This window comes from Protopterus annectens, chromosome 1.part0, assembly GCF_019279795.1.
Source record: "Protopterus annectens isolate FY-2018-M chromosome 1.part0, PAN1.0, whole genome shotgun sequence".
In the NCBI taxonomy this organism is placed as follows: Eukaryota; Metazoa; Chordata; order Ceratodontiformes; family Protopteridae; genus Protopterus; species Protopterus annectens.
The window spans coordinates 1,293,932,168-1,293,952,152 of NC_056725.1; the positions used below are offsets into that span (position 1 = coordinate 1,293,932,168).

Consider the following 19,985-nt stretch of genomic DNA (forward strand, 5'->3'; position numbering starts at 1 on the left):
TGTTTCTTGTTTGCTATTCATTTTTTTACTTTGATCATGTCTTCCCCATGAAACAAGTAGATGGTTGTGTCAGGCAGCAGGTCTTTTCTGGATAAGAAACATTTTTACAAGTTGGGGGTATCACAGAGATTGCTACTTTCAGCATGTTACTTGGTAATTTTATAAAGCTGAATATAAATTATAATTAAAACTGCAGTGCAAGGAGTAGTGGTTTGAGTTGAGTGCTGCTTGTTTATTATACTTGATTTTGACTGGCATTCCAGTAATGTATTTAAAAAGTAATTTATTTTTTCATGCCTCACAACCTGTTTCCATCTGGATATTAAGTAAGTTGTCATGTAGCCAATTCACTATAATATTTTTTTCTTCTACACTTCATTGTGTCTTGATTGGGCTCTTGTAATGACTGTTTGGCACCCAAGGCAGCGTATTTAATTAAAGTGCCAGTTGTTGTGGTTTTGAGCATAGCTCCACTCCTTTCTGGTTGGCCACACCCCTCCCCATTGGCCCCACCCATTCAGCTGTCTCCTGCAGCCCTCCTTTAATTTGAAGTCATCAGCCGCCACTGCTGCATAGTATGAACTTCTGTTTGTTCTCTTCTGTTTAGCAGAAGACCACAGCATCTTCCCACCAGAAAAAAGTCTAAATCTGAGCACAAATTAAGTGTGAAGATTTTCCCCCGATTGTTGAATTGTAAGTTACTTGTCTCATTTGTCCCATTTCAGTCATATTTAGTAAACTAGACAATAAATGCTGGCAGAATTCATTGATGCTGTAATGGAGGAGTCTTTGCAGAAGACTCTTATGATAGCATCTTGCAGGGGTTTTCATTTTGCCTGCTGCTGTTTTGCTTATGCTGACACAAGACAATGACCTCAGGTATGTGTCTGTAACTGGTGGTGTTGTCCAGGCTCATAGTGAAGTGTACACTGATGTAGAGTTCATAGTGAAGTGTACACTGATGTAGAGTTTACTCCAAATGTGACTATTATTACTATGTTCACCTTGTATATCATTAGGACCTCACTTCTCTCTACCCATTTCATTTACATGTCATTATGCATCACTTTGCATATTATCTTCTGTTGTGCATTTGGGTTCAATGCACTAAAGGGCAACATGGGTCTCTGATTTACTGCTGTGCTGCACTTGTGTTTATGGGGCTAATTCCAGGGCAAACGTACATCCCATGTTAAATAATGTTTTTATGAACCCCTATCCTTCTGTTTACATGTAATCAGTACCTTTACTTTGCGTTTCAGTGTTGCAAGTTATAGTATAACTTATGTAATAGTGTGGTCTGTATTACTGCATGTTATACAAATGATACTTTTTCATTACCAAATCAGGCATCTTATAAAACCACAAAATGAAATAACATATCTATAAACAGTCTGAGCTTTTTTCTTGTATCAGCCAGTATCCCTCTCCATCAGTCACAGTACTTTCTTTTCCATTTTTGACAACTGTCATGTCAGTCTTCTAAACCAACACCTATCATTAGAAGCTTAGCCTTCATTTTGTTAAGATGTCTCTGACATTTGCAGTTGTTCATTAATAAGGAAGCTTTGAAGTATTTCATCATATTCAAAACTACTGACAATGATCATTTATTATCTAAACTTTTACAATGTGCAATTTTCTGTATGATAATAATAGTAAGCCGCTCAGTTTTTATGGAATGCACTTATTCAGGGCTTGTTTGAGTTTAAGTCTCAGCAAAGATATGTATCTATTGTCTGATTTTGTATTGCTTTGACAAATATGCACATCATCTCCCAAGTTAAATCTAAAGATTAATTACTACTATAGCCAAAGCTTTGCAACCAACAAAAAAGTGTTATTGTACAACAAAGTCTCACATTTCAAAGTGAGGATACTGACATTAGAACCAGAAAATTATTCATTAAAAGGCTGGATTTAATCTGCAACTAATATAATTATTTTGTGTATTTTTATCAATATGCACTCCACCACACTCAGTTTTGAAAGTAGAATAAAAATATACTCCCTGAAAAAATGTAAGATGCAGGTCCATTATATAAAATTAAAGTGAAGAACTGCACCTTTCAATTACTTATTCCAAAGGCCCGTAGCTATGATCATGAATTGTTTTAGGATGACAATATTAGGTATTTCATTTGTTTAACCCACATAAAACTGAAACCAGCCTACTGATGGCTGGTTATGTTTTAGAGGGCTGACGCCCTGAATGTGACCCCCAGTTTTAATTTGTGAGATAGATATGAGAAGAGCCATCTGGGAAGGCTAAGAGTGCACAGCCAGTGTTGACTCCGCCATGAGGTTGCATACATCTGACTTCCGGAGTGATACCTGTGGCTCAGACCACAGGTGTTCATACTATACATTATGAAGGAACATGGAGGTCTCAGCCTGTAAAAAAGTATCTTTCTTTAGCTAGGAATATTGAGTGTGCATAACCATAGCCTAGACTTTCAGACATTGTCCAATGCCTCCCTACCAGCAAGGAGAGAGTTAAGAGCAAACAGAACATTTCCTGAATCCGTCACAGAATAACGGCCTATGACTCCTAACTTTTGCCTCCATGTATTTTGTCCTCAGATGCAGCAAATGGGGGGGGGGAAATATTCTTTGGCCAAAAGATACACATAAACATTCTATTTTATCTTTGAAGAAATTCTGAAGATGTAAAAGACATAAAGAACACAGGAATCATGTTACAGATGTTCCTAGAACTATAATAAACAAAGTGAAGTCTGAGAGTATTCAGTAAAAACAGAAATTTATTAAAATATAGATGCTGACACAATTATTTGTTCCTATTTTGCTTATTTTTGTGTAGAGGAAAGGATGGCATACACGTGACTTCAGGGATTTTCCAGTGGCATTCTATTACTAACAGGTAACTGTGCTTTACATATTGTAAAAATATGGTATGGAAAACTTTCCTAGAAGGTAATTATTGGCAATAACCTAGCAGTAAATCAGTAAAACAGGACACAATGAATAGTGTTCAGTAAATGCATTCTATGACTTTAATGAACTAGGTCTATTTTTGAGTTTTGAATATATACTTGCAGTCTGTTTACTTGCAAGCTCAAAAATCTTTAAATGTTTCTGAGATCACAAAATTGGAAGCAATGTAACCAAAGGGTAAGGAAATAACATAAACATTTCTAGATACCAGTTGTTCCAATCTATCTCTTCCTTATAAAAGACAATCCTGCATTATGTTTTCTGAAACCCCTACTTCTAATACACATCTTCAATATAAAATTACGAAGACGCACAAAAACATTAGGCTTGTTCTTTCAGGTGACAACTTATTTGAAACTCACCTTCATTTTTATCTGTGTACCCAAGAACTTCAATAACTGGCAAGTTAGGACGATCAGCACAGTCTTCAGATTTCTTAATAAGAAGCTCTTTCATGGCATCAAATCCATTTACCACCACGGCATGGACCCAGCCGAGCTGAAGGCTATACAGGTTTCCAAATTTTTTACTTAACTGCAAAAAATAAATAAAAAAACATATAAATTAAGAGTACCATCATACTTAGTAGACTTTTCTGTTGAAGTATGAACAATCAGTAATACAAAATGGTGGTGCCATGATGCTAGTACAGGCACACACACACACACACACACACACACACACACACACACACACACACACACACGCACACACCTAAGTCTCTACAATGAATATACTCTGCTGAGAATCTTGATCAGTATTGCTGTTTGGATAAACCTGGGGAGCCCAACCTTTTGGTTCAGTGGCCATATATCATGAATGGCAAAGTTTGGGAGGGGTGGGGCACATTACCATAACAATCAAACATACAAACCATAAAACCATAACCTTGTTAGTGCAGAGAAAAAACTGAAAGATAACTGCAGGATGAATAAGTATGTGCATATTCAGGTCTGGCCTTAGCATAAATCGTGTGCTATGCAGATAGTTACCCACTGCCCCTCTCCATTTCACATTCCCTAGTGTTGTCCCCCACATACTGACCTCTCTCATGTCATGTAGCTTACTTTTTCCCTTCCTTTTTCACATACTTTCTCTTGTTCTTTAGCTTTTACCTCAATCATTTCAACACAGATTAACTGGCCAAGGCTGTACTGTAATAAATGTGGAGAAAATAAGGGAAAATAATTGAATCAGGCCATGGCAGCCCCCAGAAGCTATGGGTTTTAGATGCTCTGAGATGAGTTTTAGAGCTTTTATCCCCAACTTTTTAATCCCATGATGTTCTGAACAAAAGTGGCTAAAGGAAGGACTTCAGTCTTGTTTGACATCTCTTCTTTTCCCTGTATCCTTTCAATGCAGCCTAACTGGTCATGGTTGCATGTGCATTAAGCTGTGCACTCTGTGGTCCACTAGACCCCATAAGCTATGTTTTTGGATGCCCTAAGGTGAATTTAAAGCTTTTTGTTGTACCTTTTGATGCAATAATGAACAGATCAAAAATAATGACGAAGGAAAAAATTCTGTCTTAGTCTTCAACTTCATTTTTTTATGCAGCATTTCAGCACTCACTAATTGGCCAAGACTGCACAGTAATAACTGCATAGGAAATAAGAGAAATAATCTGGGGGTCTGGGACTGCTACCCCCCCCCATAAAAAAGCCACAGGCATTTTAGATGTTTTGAGGTACATTTTAAAGCTTTTATATCTAGTGATGGCTTGAACAAAAATCATGAATAAGAAAATAAATTCAGTCTTTTTTTTCCTTCAAGGAAGAAGTAAGTTATGTTCATGGCTTACTGTTGAAAGGCAGAATAATGAGCAAATAACATCAGCTATAACACTGTTCTCTTAGAAAGTTGCTAAAATAACAGATTTTGAAAAAGAATTCATTTTTGGAAAGATATTTTATTTTTATTTTATTTTACATTTGTTGACCGGGATAGTTCAACTGGATGCATGTCCATTTTCAGCGGAGGCCCGGGGAGAAAAGCTCCAACATACATACAGAAAAATATTGCATATAACAAAATAAGCTATGATTAATAGCCAATTAAAATAAGCACATACGATATGAAATGAAACTCAAATATCTGGCATTATTTAATACCTTCAACAATTTACCAGAAAACAACTTGTACAAGTAATATACCAAAAGAACGATGCAAAATCAGAGATGTTAGGCACCATCAGGGACAAATAAAGGTGCTCCTTTCACAGCTGTCAACCTCTGAGTAAAAGAATAAAACAATAGAAGTGACAAATTCTCAAAATCAGGGACAGATTGAAAATATTGCTTTTACATAATCAGAAAATTAATACAATAACCGACAACACTTTTTCAAAAATTTCTTTATTGCAGTTTTTAAGGTTACAACATATGAGACATCTGACAACAAAAAACACATATAACATACAACAAACCATATACAATAAATACAAAGAAGTATCTTCAAGAATCCAATTTTTTTTTTTGTACTAACCACTTATTATGCAGTGATAAGAAGAAACAGAACAGTAACCATTAGCTATTTAGGGGGATATTACACATATGAGGGAAAGATAAACTAAAACCTTTACATAGGGTACATCTATTTGTGAACAGCTTATCAAATAAAGATTTATAAAATGACATTGATAATAATGTTCTAAATATATCCTTATTTACTTTCTTAAATATATTTAATATTTCACTTCTAACATGAATAGTTTTACTTCTTGAGAATGAAATCTAATAGCTATTCCCAATACACTTGGTAGTATTTATGTTTCTTAGTAACATATAGTAGCTTATGGGAGGAGATGTATTTGATTGCTAAATTGCTAAAACCTTCCCATAAGAGTGGGGTTGCAAGGGTCCAATTCTTTGTAATATAGAATTTGACAAGAACACATATGGTGATGAGGACATGCTTTAAGACTATTGGAAGATTATTTATATTAATGTGCAGTATAGCCATTTCTCAGGATAAAGTACTTTTTTGGTAGCCCATTTTCTTTAGTCTTGCCCTTAACTTGAATATATTTTCTGAAGGATATAAATTCTGAAACTAAAATGTCTATTATTATTTAGTGACTGAAATCTTCAACAGTATTCCAGAAAACCACAGATTCCACTGTGAATAGATTAAAAACATGAAAAAAATCAGGGACAGTTGACAGATTAATCAAACACACGCACACACACACACACACACACACACACACACACACACACACACACACACACACACACACACACACACACACACACACACACCTAAAATAACAGGAGAAACAAATTCTCAAAATCAGGAGAGATTAAAAATATTGCTTTTACAGAGAAAATTGTTACTATAGCATGTTTTGCATTTGAATGCATTTTTTTGAGGGATATGAAGTCTGAAATTAGAATGTTGGTCATTATTTAGTAACTGAAATCCTCAACAGTTTTCAAGAAAACTGTAAATTCCACTGTGAACAGACTAAACATATAAAGTAAAATCAGGGGCATTTGAGACTTATCATACACACACACACACACACACACACACACACACACATATATATATATATATATATATATATATATATATATATATATATATATATACATATATATACATACATATGCAAGCATACACACACATATACAGGCATATATACATACACACACACACACACACATACAAGCATATATATATATATATATATATATATATATATATATATATATACATACACACACACACACATACATACCATGCAAGCATATACACACACACACACACACACACACACACACACACACACACACACACACATACAAGCATATATATGCACATACATATGCAAGCATATACACACACACACACACACACACACACACGTATACATGCATACACACACACACACACATATACAAGTATATATATATATATATATATATATATATATATATATATATACAGACACACACACACAAACACACACTCACACACACAGACACACATGCACATAGGTGCACATGCCTACATAAAATACTTACTGATTTTGAAGTTCTAACACCAACACAAGAACATCTCTAGAATATACCTCATGCCATAACTTCTTGAACGTACATGTGCACATATTGACGTTTGACTACCTAGGACATCTTCAATTCAAATTTAAACTGACTACATTTCACAATTAATTTTAATGTTATACCTGGGCTAGTTCTGTCTTTCAGCTGGGCATGCCATGGACTGGATACAGTGCTTTGCTTAGTGGCCAGATTGTGGCCACTAGGCTGCCTGTTGGCTACTCCAAGCATAAACTATATCCAAATGTCTGCCAATCTGTTGTGATATGCAGAGTCTAGCAGGTCAGATTCTATAGAGTTACATTAGATTTTTACCTTAGCACCATCTTGTTTAGGTCTGACTCCAGTCTAAATCCTGATGAAAGAGATAGTCATCGATACATTCCTTTATTTTTTCAGTTTGTTTGACCCAACTAACTCATTGCCATTCAACACTATTAGGTGTTTGTGGCAAAAAGGCAAAGGAACTAATGTGTCTCACATTTGCCTCCCACCCTAATAAAGAATGGTAGTTTTTCTTGATGTTGGTCGTTATTACAGGTATATGTACTGCACAACAGGTACTGGAAACTAACAATAATTTTGTATACCTGTACCTTAGTCAGAAAATAAAAGAATAATTTATTTAATAAAAAGTGCAGTATATGCACATTTTGAATAGACAGTCACAAGAGAGACAGGAAAAGAAAACACATGATGTTGCACAGTAGCTTCTCAAAAGAATAATCTGTTTCTTCTTAACAATGCAATACACTACACAACAGACAGCTTGTACCTAAACATGCAATCAACAGTGTTTGCTTGCATCCACTGGCTGTCCATGTCATTCCTGTCTCTTTAGAATCTGCTTCCTAGATGAATACAAAACAAATGTTATTTATACTGACTTTTCCTCAGCATCTGACAAAGTAAATCATGCAAAATTGATTGGTGAGCTTTACAAACCAGGACTTCTCTACATCTTTCCTAAACTGGATAATCTCTTGGCTTCACAAAAGAAAGTAGTTCGTCAAGCATAAGTTCTGCTTTGGGGACAGTGATGGTAGTGGAGTGCCTCAGTCATAGGACTGTACCACTAATGCTTTTATTTGACAGAAATACTGCATGAAGTGTTTTCTATTGTCCGTATAGACATGATCTTATACTTGGTAAATATATAATTAAAGCAGGATGTCAGAATATTTCCAACATGTCTAGACAATTTCTGTGAAAGGTCAGACGTAAATGATATGAGTATAAACCCCAATAAGACTGAGATAATGACCTTTGGCCCTAAATTATTACATTATGCTTACAGTATTGGTAGCAGTAAAACAGATCAGATGTCCAAGTATAAAGATTTAGACATATAAGTTGATTATAACTTATACTTTTCTGAGCAAATAAGTGAAGTGGCGAGGGTCTGTAACAAAATTAAAGATTGTATAAAAACATTTATTAAATCTAGGAGTCAAAATGTTGTGAGAATTTTATTTGTAAGTCTTATCAGAAAAAAAATAGAATTAAGACTCAACAATCTTGGACTATATAGCTCAAACCATACATGCAAAAGAATTAAAAGATACAAATGTATAACGTCATTGGGGATTTTCTTTCTCTAGAATGCACAGTATTAAAAAACTAATAATATGATGTTGTGAGACTCTTATGTTTATTTAAAAGAATTAACAGGACCACTTCCTGGTTCTCAGAGAGATTTGTGGTTGACTGGAACAAGCTACCTAATCATGTTAAGTTAAGTAACAGTTATCTAGCTTCAGAGCAATGACTGACAGATAATGTTTATGGCAATAAATACTTAATGGCATGACAGTTATTTGGGCACAACCTTGAAACTGACTTATAGGTTCATAGGTCACTATACAAGTACTAGAGGAGCTGCCCTTGCAGGCCATTTTAAGCCTAGATAACTTCCCCTTTTGTACTCTAAATAACCTAGGCTATTTGGTTATAGATTGGTCTTACCTATCACATGGTCAATAATTATATATTACCCCTAATGAGAATAACTGGGATCATATCATAGATAATTTGAGGGGACCCTCGCATGGTGCTTCTGTCCATTAGTAGTACAGTGGGCAGACCTTGGGTAAATTTTCTTTTTTCCATCCATAGATCTAAGTTGCACTTGAATATGGACAGGGATGTGCTTTGTTTTCTGTGGATGGGGAGTTTGTTCTCGAGAAGTGGTATCCTTTGGGATATATACCTGTCCGTCCAAACCATTATGTTGATGTTGCAGAAGAGGTTTAGATGACTAGACCAAGTATTTTTGATGTCATTTGACTTGCTGATGTGCAGTAAATCCATCAGTAATGGGTCAGAGAATGTCAGACACAGGTCACATTTTAACAATCTGTAGGATACTGAGTACAGTGACAGGGCTTTGCGTCAGTCTATATAGGACATGTTATTTAGGCCATGTATTCTTTTAGTAAGGTATCTCTGTGGGCATTGTAGTTGTTGCATGTGTCTGGACATATACTCAATGACTGGCCTAATGAGGGCTCAGTAAAGTGGGGCAATGACATCCCTAGATCAAGACACAATCCCTTTATTTATAAACTGTGCAATACAGAAGGACTTTTTTACAACAATGGACACATGTTGGTCAAAAGTTAGATTGCTGTCCAGAGAAGTTCCCAAATCACGAAGAACTGGGTCAACTCTTAGAGGTGTATTGTCAATGTGGCAGTTCCCTGGGGTAGAAGACTTCTCAAAGGATACAATAATACATTTAGAATATAAAACTTATTGCTTTCATTGGCCAGATACTGCAAAATAATGGACTTCATCCAATGGTCTGCAAATATGAAGTTGGTTTAAGCAAATCAGTTTGCTGGGATTCATAATCAACTTGTGTAGTGTGCTGAGTGCAAATATTTGGAAAACAGGCACCTGCAGGCATGTTGTGATTTACAGTACAAGCTGTCACTGTAGACTAATGAGGGGGAAAAGACATGGGAAATGGTATATACAAAGCACCATAAAATAACATGTAGAAGGAAGTATGCAGTTTAATGAGGGCGCGATTAGATGCAAATGAGGACCTGTGGAAGTAGGTTGTGATTTATAGAGGTATAATCATATTGGGCATAAAACAAGTTATGCAGCACTAAAAGAGCAAACCGCATGCAGGAACTTTCAGAGATACAAGAAGTAAAGATACTCAGAACAGCAGCAACATCTGTAAACTATCACTTACTATTAGCACTATAATATTTCACCAAGTACTGTGATGTGATGGCAGGTGATGTGAACACAAACAGTATTCACAATGGGTTACATAACTGACCAGCTGCTGATAGACTGTGACACTGGTTGACATCTGTTATCCACAATAGGGTTGTAGGAATGCAGAGACTTCCTATATTAATGGACACTAATGTATGTATAACCCAGACCAAAGATAATATAAGGGCCTTTCAGAAACAAACAGGGGGCATGCTGAGTATATCACAGGAAGCAGTCTTCAGAATGCTGAATATGTTCTCATTATGCTACTGGTACATGTGAAACAGCATATCTACTTGCCCAGCACAACAGGAGAAAGCCACCACCATGTGCATTTTTATGACATTACTCACTTTCTGATGTAATGGGTGCTACAGATTGCACACAATAGCAATGAATGCCCTGCCTGAAGTTTGTAGACAATAGCATGGCAATAGAAAGGGCTACCATTCCATCAACAGCCAAAAGTGTGCAATGCGATGTTGACAACCAATGTGTCTGCACAGCACCCTGGCAACATACGTCATCTAATCACTGCATCCTGGACAAGGGCATCCAGCTGGTAAGTGAATGGCAGCATACATATACAGCCACAGTGTGTACATGTTGCACATTTCATATGTTTCTACTGTTCTGCAGGATATCCATGGCAGCTCAGGTTGATGATGCCCATAAGGAACCCACAAGATAGCAGTATAGTACTCACCATGCATAAATCAGAAACATCACAGAGTGTGTGCTTGGATTGATGAAGGTGTGGTTCCATTGCCTCGATATATCTGCAAGGGTTACACGGTATATCTGTTGCATGATGTTTGCAACATGCAGCATGCTACATAACATAAATATGAGGAAGCATACAGAACATGCATCTTCCCAGGGAACCCCCAGATCTATTACACCAACTCCTGTCATCACACCAACGTTATCCAGCAACAGCAAAGAAGACAGACAATGAGCAGAAATCATGTAGCAACCCCCAAGTAAAGCATGGGCACAGCAAATCACACTGGAGGTGTATAAAGGGCATGCAGTCCGGCTCTATGGGCCTATAATTAGCACACAGTAACAGTGTGGTGTCACACAAAGTAAACATGATTTATGCAGTGCTAGTATCCAATGAAAGCCAAGGGTGTGTGTATGTGCATCAAAGGGTGTGGTGAGTCTACTGAGAGTGGTCTTATCCAATGGTTTGATAATGTACAGAGAAGACTAATTACAGCTGATGTCATCTGCTGCACAGATGAGGAGCAGCCCACTGTCAACACCAATTAGCCATGCAATGGCTGGCAGCCATTTTGATAGGCATCACCATATAAAGGGCAAGTGCATTCTGAAATATCACGCATTTATATAAAGCACATCTTAATTTCAAAGTGAAGCAAACTGCTTACTGCAAACATAGTGAGTAGAATTTTTTTTTGACACACATGGAAAGCTGAAGCACTGCTTCAGTTCAGACCACATAGGCAATACCAGTATTAATGAATGCTGGCAATGCACTGAAGACTAGATCATGCCCCCTAGCACTTTGCCCCTGGAGTGGCTGCCCCCTTTGTCCCACCCTAGCTCTGCTTCTGCTCATTATGTCCAATTAATGCCATACTCTGTATGTTTAACAGCTAATAATAGTGCACCTGTTACAAAGTACTACAGAATACCATGTGCAAATACAGCTACTACCTCTGAGAATTGTAAGGCAAATACAAAAGTTAATAAATCACTAACTTCAGAGGTTATCCACATATACAAATATGAAGGCCAACAGATATAACTTGTTGAAACTGAATAATACAACTATTTGCGTGAAATAAATACAATTAAACCATGCAGTTTCTAAGATGAAACACAGAACAAATAAGCATTTGTACAGAGAAATATAAAACAACAGGCATGTGGCATTTAGAAAAACACTGACTGTAGCTATTTTTAAACACCTTTATTAATGTCTTACATTTTAGACAATAGAATAGGTAGACCTATAATAATAGAAAAATAGAATGCAAGTTTAATTTTATGCATTAGACATATATGTTCTCTTTTAAACAATTATCATTCATTCCAGCATTATATAAATTGTTCAATTCCTGCTTTCACTTAAACCTACCTCACTCCTCCTCTTGAACATTATTTATGCATTTATTGTTATGTGTAATTTGCTCTTCCCCTTCTCTATAGAACCCATCCCAATTTTTATCTAATTTTTAATGTTCAAAATCTAAACCAACTGTAACTGAAATACTGACTTCCTTTTTTTGTAACTGCTTTTTTAGCAGCCTATAACATTAATCTTAGTAAGGCCTTACCATGACTGGGCAATTCTAGGCTAGAAAGATTTTCACTTCTTGTATCTTACTATCCATGTCCATAATCAATTTCTTCCAGCTTTTCAAATTCTTTATCTTTTTTTTCAGTTTTTTTCCCTTATCCCTAGCTTCAGTAATAGAATCCTTTTTAATTTGAACAACTATATAGTTTATTGCATCATATACTGGTAAATATGGGTATTGCTGAAACAGTTCGTGTGCAGGTATGTAGTTTCTTGCTATAGTAGTTTTCACATCTTTATTTACTTTATATTCTGGATAAAAAACTTGAATCTATCTCAGAATGATCCACAGTCTTTTTCTGGATTTATGAAGTACAAAATAATATCATCTGTGAATAAAACTAACTCTTTTTGATTAGTGTACCAGGTGTGTCTGTAAGTCTCTTATTTTATTTGCCAAAGGATCTAAATATAAAACAAATAAAGTTGAAAGAGGACATCCTGCATGATTCCTCATTTCCAACATAACTTGCTGGAGAGGAAACTTCCTGTCTTAATTCTTCCCTCGGGCCCTTCATATATAACTCATAAAATCTAAGTTAACTCTATCAAATGCCTCCTCTTCCTCAACAGCCACCAACAATAGCATCATATTTTACACTCTGGTTTCTCCTAGATCATCACTGTTCTGTTTATGTTGTCAAATGCTTTCCCCACCCTTACACTAAACCACACTGATCCACATCTATCAATTTTTGCATCACCGTTGCCATTGTCTTAGCTAGTATAGACATAAACACTTTATAATCACAGTTTAAAATCAAAATGTGTCTGTATGAAGCTAAGTCTGAAAGGTCTTTACCCTTTTTGGGTAATACAGCCACAGTAGCTTTCTTCAAAGATGATAGTACCCCTCCCTACCTTTTAAAATGTTATTTAAAAAGCCACCATATCTTTATCACTTTTATTCCCATCTAACTTCCAGACTTCCAAAGGACTTCCCTGTGATTGATTATACATATACATGTCTTCTCTCCTCTCTTCTTCTCTCCTCTCCTCTTCTCTTCCTACCTTAGCTATTCGTCTATACGTATTTCTTTTTTTTGTGGCTTTTCTTGGTTTCCACATTCCTCTGCTTTATATAAATTTTCATAAAATGCTCAAAATGCTGATACTATGTCTGTAGGACCTCTGGCTTTTTTAAACATCTTTATTCAATTCAAGGGTAGACAATGCACTAGATAGACATAAAATTACAGAAAGCACACCACAACAAACATTTTTTATTTTCTTGCACATAAATATGTTTTCTTTTCAGCAATTATCATTCACTCTGACACTGCATACATTGGTCAATTCCTGTCTTACCTTAAACTTCACTCCTTCTCCTGCTGTTGAACATTATTCTGCATGTACTGTTCCCAGAAATTCCATTTATTTTGACATACTTTGCTCCTTCCTTTTTCTAAAGATCCCAACTACAGTTCTTTTATCTCTTATGCAATATTCAGTACTTCAGTTACAGTTGGTTTAGATGATGTTTTCTATGTTCTAGTAACTGCATTTTTGACAGCCAATAGCATTAAACCTAGTAAGGCTTTACCATGACTAAGAAATTCAAATGTTCTTCATATTGATCATTGTGGGGTTGCCATAGTGTTTCAAAGTGTTTTAACTGTGCTTTTTTTCTGTCAAGAAAGTAACTTGTGTGAACTAGTAGTTTTGCTGGCATTTGCTGCTTGTCTTCCCCAGGAAAGAGGCAAAATTTTCACTTGAGAATGGGACAGATCACCAGACCCACAGTTAGTCCTTCTTCCATCAGTACAAAGAAAACGCTAAGCAAACAGCCATTGCCACCACAGCAGGCTACCAATTTGCCTCAGCCACAGGTGGGTGACTCTGCTGTGGTCTTTTGTTGTACCTCAGACCACTTATCTTTTACCCCAAATCCCTCTAGTGTAGCACCTACAGCCAGTATGGACCACACCTTCTGTGGCATTTGGAGTAACCTTGGTGAGCAATGGAGAGCCACTCTTGTCAGTCCTGGAAGAGGGAACAGGGAAGGATTCCCTGTTATGTCAGATTGCTGTGCCCATCCCTGGGGAAGCAGTGTCTGCCATTAGGCCATTGGCCTCATTTTTCTTTTCAAACAGAAACAGAAAACCAAACATGTATCTACTCCTCCTCAAATTTCTTTGGAAGGAGTAGTTTATTTGGACTGTCTCAGGGTTTAATTCAGGTTATTGATCCTTCATATAGTGCAGTTTCTGGTAAAAGAAAGAGGGATGCTCCTTTTCCTGAAGAAAATCAAGATTCTGAATCTGAACAGGAAGATTTTTATCTACAATTTCTTCTTGTGAAGACAAAAATGTTTTATATAACTTAGTGTCTTTTATTGCACAGGTCACTACTTATTGTTTGCAGTGTGTGTGTGATTTTATTGATACTTCTTTCAGAGCTATGGCCACTGGTGCTGTTTTAAGGAGGTTTGCTTGGCTGCATTCTCAAAATCTCACAGATAATTCAAAAATGAGATTTTAAATTCTCCCTTACATAGAGATATAGTGTTTGGCCCCTCTGCTGCAGAGGTGAACAAAAAGTGTGATGAAACGGACAAGCTGATCCAGGGATTCCTTAAGATTTTTCAGCCCTCCTTTTCCAAAATTTCCAAGGGATTTTCTTTCTCCTCATCCAGTTTTGGCAAAAAAATGAACCATCTAAAGAGAATTCAGGTGAACAGACTTTTAAGAAGATGTGGCAAGAGGGTTCCAAAAAGAAGTCTCAAACCAAACAAAACCAAGAACAGCCAAACAAGTCTGAATAGCTATTCAAGAGACCTTGTGACACCCTTCAACCCTGGCATCTATTCTCTCCCAAAAAGCTTTAATCTCCATTTTCTCTTTGGCAACAGTCTGTTTCAGTCAAATAGGTTCTGAAAATCATTCAACAGGGTTACAGATGGTAGTGAAAAGAAATTCCTCCTTTCGGGGGGAGGATCATTCCTCATTCTCCAGATCAGACTCTTTTGTTTTCTCCTTTCTTTATTACATGGTCTCCCAAGGAGTGATATAGCCTCATTCTGAGGTGGAGAAGCGGTGTTATTTATGGATGTTCCTAGTACCAAAGAAAGAAAATGCTTGGAGACCAGTTCTGGATCTTTCTTTCTTAAACCTGTTTGTGATAGTGCCCAAATTCAGAATTATGTCACTTCACAATGTGTTACACCTTCTTCCTCTTTCAAATTTCCTGGTAACACTAGACTTAAAAGGTGCTTAGCATCACATCCATATTCATCCAAGCTTGAGGTGTTAAGGTTTTGTGTGTCTAGAGCACATTAAAGTTATCTGCTTTACTGTTTGGACTGTCCAAAGCAGCAAGACTGTTCACAAAGTGTCTAGCTCCAGTTATAGCTCATTGCAGGCTAGAGGGTATCCATATTTTTCCATAATTAGATGAATTTCTTATCCTTGCAGAGTCTTTTTCAAAATGTCAGGAGTCTCTCTTAGGTGAGAGATCTCTTGCAAAAGCTAAGATTCCAAGAGAACAAAAGTCTTTCTTGACTCACTCACATGATTCTGTTCTGTGGATGTCAACTAGACACCACAATTCAGAGGGCTTTTCTTCCACAGGAAAAAATAGATCTTTATCTAGACCTATTTTTAAGGTTTTCCGGTCAGACTTCAGTCACTATGAGAGAATACCTCAGAACATTGAGTTTCATGGCATCTAATTCTCATGATACCCCTGGCAAAACTGCACATGAGAAAAATACAGTGATGCCTGAAACTCTTTGGTCCCAGCATCAATGTCCTTTATCTTTTCAGATCACTGTACTGGGTTTGAGAGAAGATATTTTTTTTGTGGAGACAACAGATACCCTTAAAACCAGGTCTCCTTTTTTTCACCCCTGCTGCAAAGCAATAAGTCAACAAAGACACTTCAGACTTTGCTTGGGGAGCAGTTTTGGCTGAGATAAAAGCACATAGGGTGTGGAACAACAAGGAAAGATGCAAGTACATAAATATCAAGGAAATGCTTTCCCTGATCAAGGCATTCAACTCTCTGAACCATCTTTGGTTCCCAGGACTTCTTCAAGTGGTTACAGACAATGCCACAGTCATGTGGTTTATCAACAAGTAAGAGGGAACCAGGTTGTACCACCTTTATAGACTAGTCATGTTAGCTTAGGATATAGCTTCACAACACAATCTTACTCTATAGGCACCCTACATTCTGTCAGAGCAAAACTGTGTGGCAGACAAGCTGAACAGGCCCAGGGCAGAATCTCACAAATGGAAATAGATTGGGGGTCTTCCAAGATTTAAGCAGTCTGTTAGGATGTCCTCAAGTAGACATCTTCACCTCTTCTCTGAACAATCAACTGGCAAAATTCTGTATCAGGACTTTAGGCAAGAAGGGCTGGAAGACAGATGTGTTTTCTTTGACTGGAATGTTCCTGTACGTCTTTCCAGCCTTTCCACTAATATCTGGGGTACTTCTGAAGATTCAGAAGGAATCCCCCAAGATCAGGCAACCATGGCTTTCCCTTCTTTTGGAAATGACCAAGGACAATTACCACAAGCTTCCTCACAGAATAGATCTACTCACACAGCAACAGGGGCATTTGATACCCCCCCCGACATCAGTCATCTTCAACCGACTGCCTGGATGATATGTTCTTAATTCCTTTCAGGCACCTGTTTTCTGAGGATGTGCAGCAGGTACTGATGAAGGCAAGAAATCATGCTGCTAGAAAATCACATATTCACAAATGGAAAAGATTGTCTAGTTAGTGCTAACAGCATAACTAGCACCCATTCAGAGCTAGTTGTTTTCTGGTTTTACAATATTTGTGTGAGTTACTATTTTACGGCCTTTCTTATTCCTCTATCAAGGTTCATTTATCAGCTACTTCAGTATGTCTGTGCCCATGGATCCTCCGCTTTTAAGGCAGTCTCATGTATAAATGTTTTTGAAAGGGGTTTTTCATAAGAGGCAACCAAGTAAACTGATGGACCCTCCTTTGGATCATAATTTTGTATTAGACAAAGTAACCTTTACTCCATCTTAACCAGCTAATCTGGCTGACTTGAGGTTCTTAACATGGAAAACTTTTACTGATTGCTCTGACTACTGTAAGAAGGGTATCTGAGTTGCAGGTTCCTTTGGTGAGTTAACCCTACCTCATATTCCATAGAGAGATGTTTTTTTTTTTAGAACTAATCCTTCTTTTATGCCTAAAATGGTATCCGAGTTTACTTTAAGCCAAAACTATCCATCTATCGGATTTCCTTCCTGCACCTAAAAATGAGAGAGAAAGGATACTTTATACTTCCAGTGTTCACAGACAACTTAGGTACTATCTTGACAGAACTAAATCTTTCACATCTTCGGATCAATTGTTCATTTCTTGTGAAGGTAAGAAGAAGGGACAACCTGTGTCATAACAGACCATTTCTAAATGCTTATCAAAGGGTACTACCTTTGGTTATACTTACCATGACAAATCTATTCCAGGTAGGTTCAAGGTCAACTCTACCAGGGCTTTGGCTTCATCTATGGCTTTTTTGAAAGGGTTGGATTCCAGACGTATTCTAGAACCTGCTACTTGGTCCTATGTATATACTTTTACAAAGAACTATAAACTTGATTCCTTCTCTAGGTCTAGATCAAGTTTTACTACGATCATCCTATAAGAGCTTATAGACCCTCCTCTTTCCTCCTCCCAAATATAGTTAGCTGTGTTAATCTACCCATATAGCTAAAGATACTGCAACAGTGATCAATATGAAGAACATAGTACAGTTGTGTATGTTAACTTACCATAACAGTAGATGTTCAAATGATCACTGCTGTAGTAGCCCCTCCCTACCTCCATCCTCCTTATTTTTTGGTGTGTTTTTTATGCCAGGGTGTGGACATTTATCTTTTGCTATTCCTAGAATTGTCCTTTCAGGGCTCAACCTTGCTCTCTCTGCTGGTAGGAAATCTCACCCAGGCTTCTCATCCAAACTTGTCCTTAATCAGCTCATCTCAAGTTGCTTGACAGTTTGGGCACATGAAAGGTGCCCTGAAGCTTTTGGAGTTAGCTGGCTGTTATATCCTTGGCAGGATATAACCCATATAGCTAAGGTTATTGCTGCCGTGATTATTCAAATATATACTGTTATGGAAAATGCAGCTTACACAACTGTACCATCCTATATCACATTGTTTCCTTAGTTACCACTATTTTACCCCAGCATTTCCGCAAGTGCACTGTAGGGAATTTTTAAACTCTGCCAACTCAATACAATACCAAAAAACATGTTCTCAATTATCTCTATCCCATCATACCGACAGCATGTGCTGGCTGCCTTATTATCTGAATTCTGCCTGGGGTAAACACTTCCAAGCAAAAGTCTGAAACCTTATGAACTTTGCTGCATATTTTTGAGCCATATGGATGTCCTCCCATTGTTTTGTTATACTCAGATTGATTCCTATAGTTACTAGTCAATATTGTTTGTGCCCCACAAATTATCTTTTATTACAGCTGCTTCTGTTCCAGACAGATCAGTATGCCGGTACTGTATCTGTGGTCAAAACTGAAGAATTGTAGTGCTCTGTGTGTGACAAACTGTAGCAGCTTCTTTTTGCTACAGTTTAAAAGCTATTTCTGCTCACTTGAGGAGCATAAATGTGGAGAACTGCCCTGGCTTGCTCCTTAGAAGAGGAGCACCAAATCAGGGAAAGGGTAAAGGTGTGCTCGGTACATACTGTAGAAAGTAAAGATCAGTTACTGCTGAAAGTTGTTCTTTTAACTTAAAAAAAATGCTCTGCATTTCCTGTCTGCTTCAAAAAATACAAGTCAAACTCTGTCTTTAGAAAGTTTGTCTATGATGGGGAAGGTGCACAAAAATAAATTATTGGGGAAAAAACTGTACCAATGTGTATCAAGATCAGTTTAAGTTTCCAAGGTTGTTTGCATCTCTGCTAGAAACAGACAACTGCAGATTCTCACTGAGTTTGTTTGTTTATTATTTATTCATTCATTCTGTACATTTTACTTGCTGCAAGATTTACTGAATGCAATGATCACAGATGTCCCACAGCTTATTTATTTTCTTTTTTATTTCTCATTTTACAAAAACAACTGGAAGTTTCAGACAGCCTAGTATACTTCTTCCCCTTTTCTAGATTTAAGCAAGTTTTTTTTGAGATGTCATTAAGTAAAAATGCTTGATGTTTAAATATGAATTTGATTTTAACTTATGTTAGTCACCTGTCTCAATGGGTCATTTGATTTACTGATACAACTCCAGTGCTAGATTGTTAAACTGTACAACTTAATCATAAATTCCATCTTTGAAGCTGATGATTTTAGCCACAGCCTCTGTGTTACACCTTTAAGGGACTACGGTTTGTTACTACTATGGATTTTTCTATTAATACAGGCAGGTGTTGGAAGCGCCACACTA

The 19,985-nt window shown here is 36.9% G+C and overlaps 1 protein-coding gene across 1 annotated transcript in view; it reads right to left on the minus strand.

Annotated features, from left to right (window-relative positions):
* The window catches only part of LOC122797682 (cytochrome P450 2D6-like), a 612,415-nt gene that overhangs the window by 563,912 nt on the left and 28,518 nt on the right, over positions 1-19,985 (minus strand). Inside the window, exon 2 of the mRNA XM_044066222.1 lies at positions 3,321-3,492. Coding sequence (XP_043922157.1) covers positions 3,321-3,492 — 172 coding nt within the window. The remainder of the gene's footprint in view (positions 1-3,320; positions 3,493-19,985) is intronic.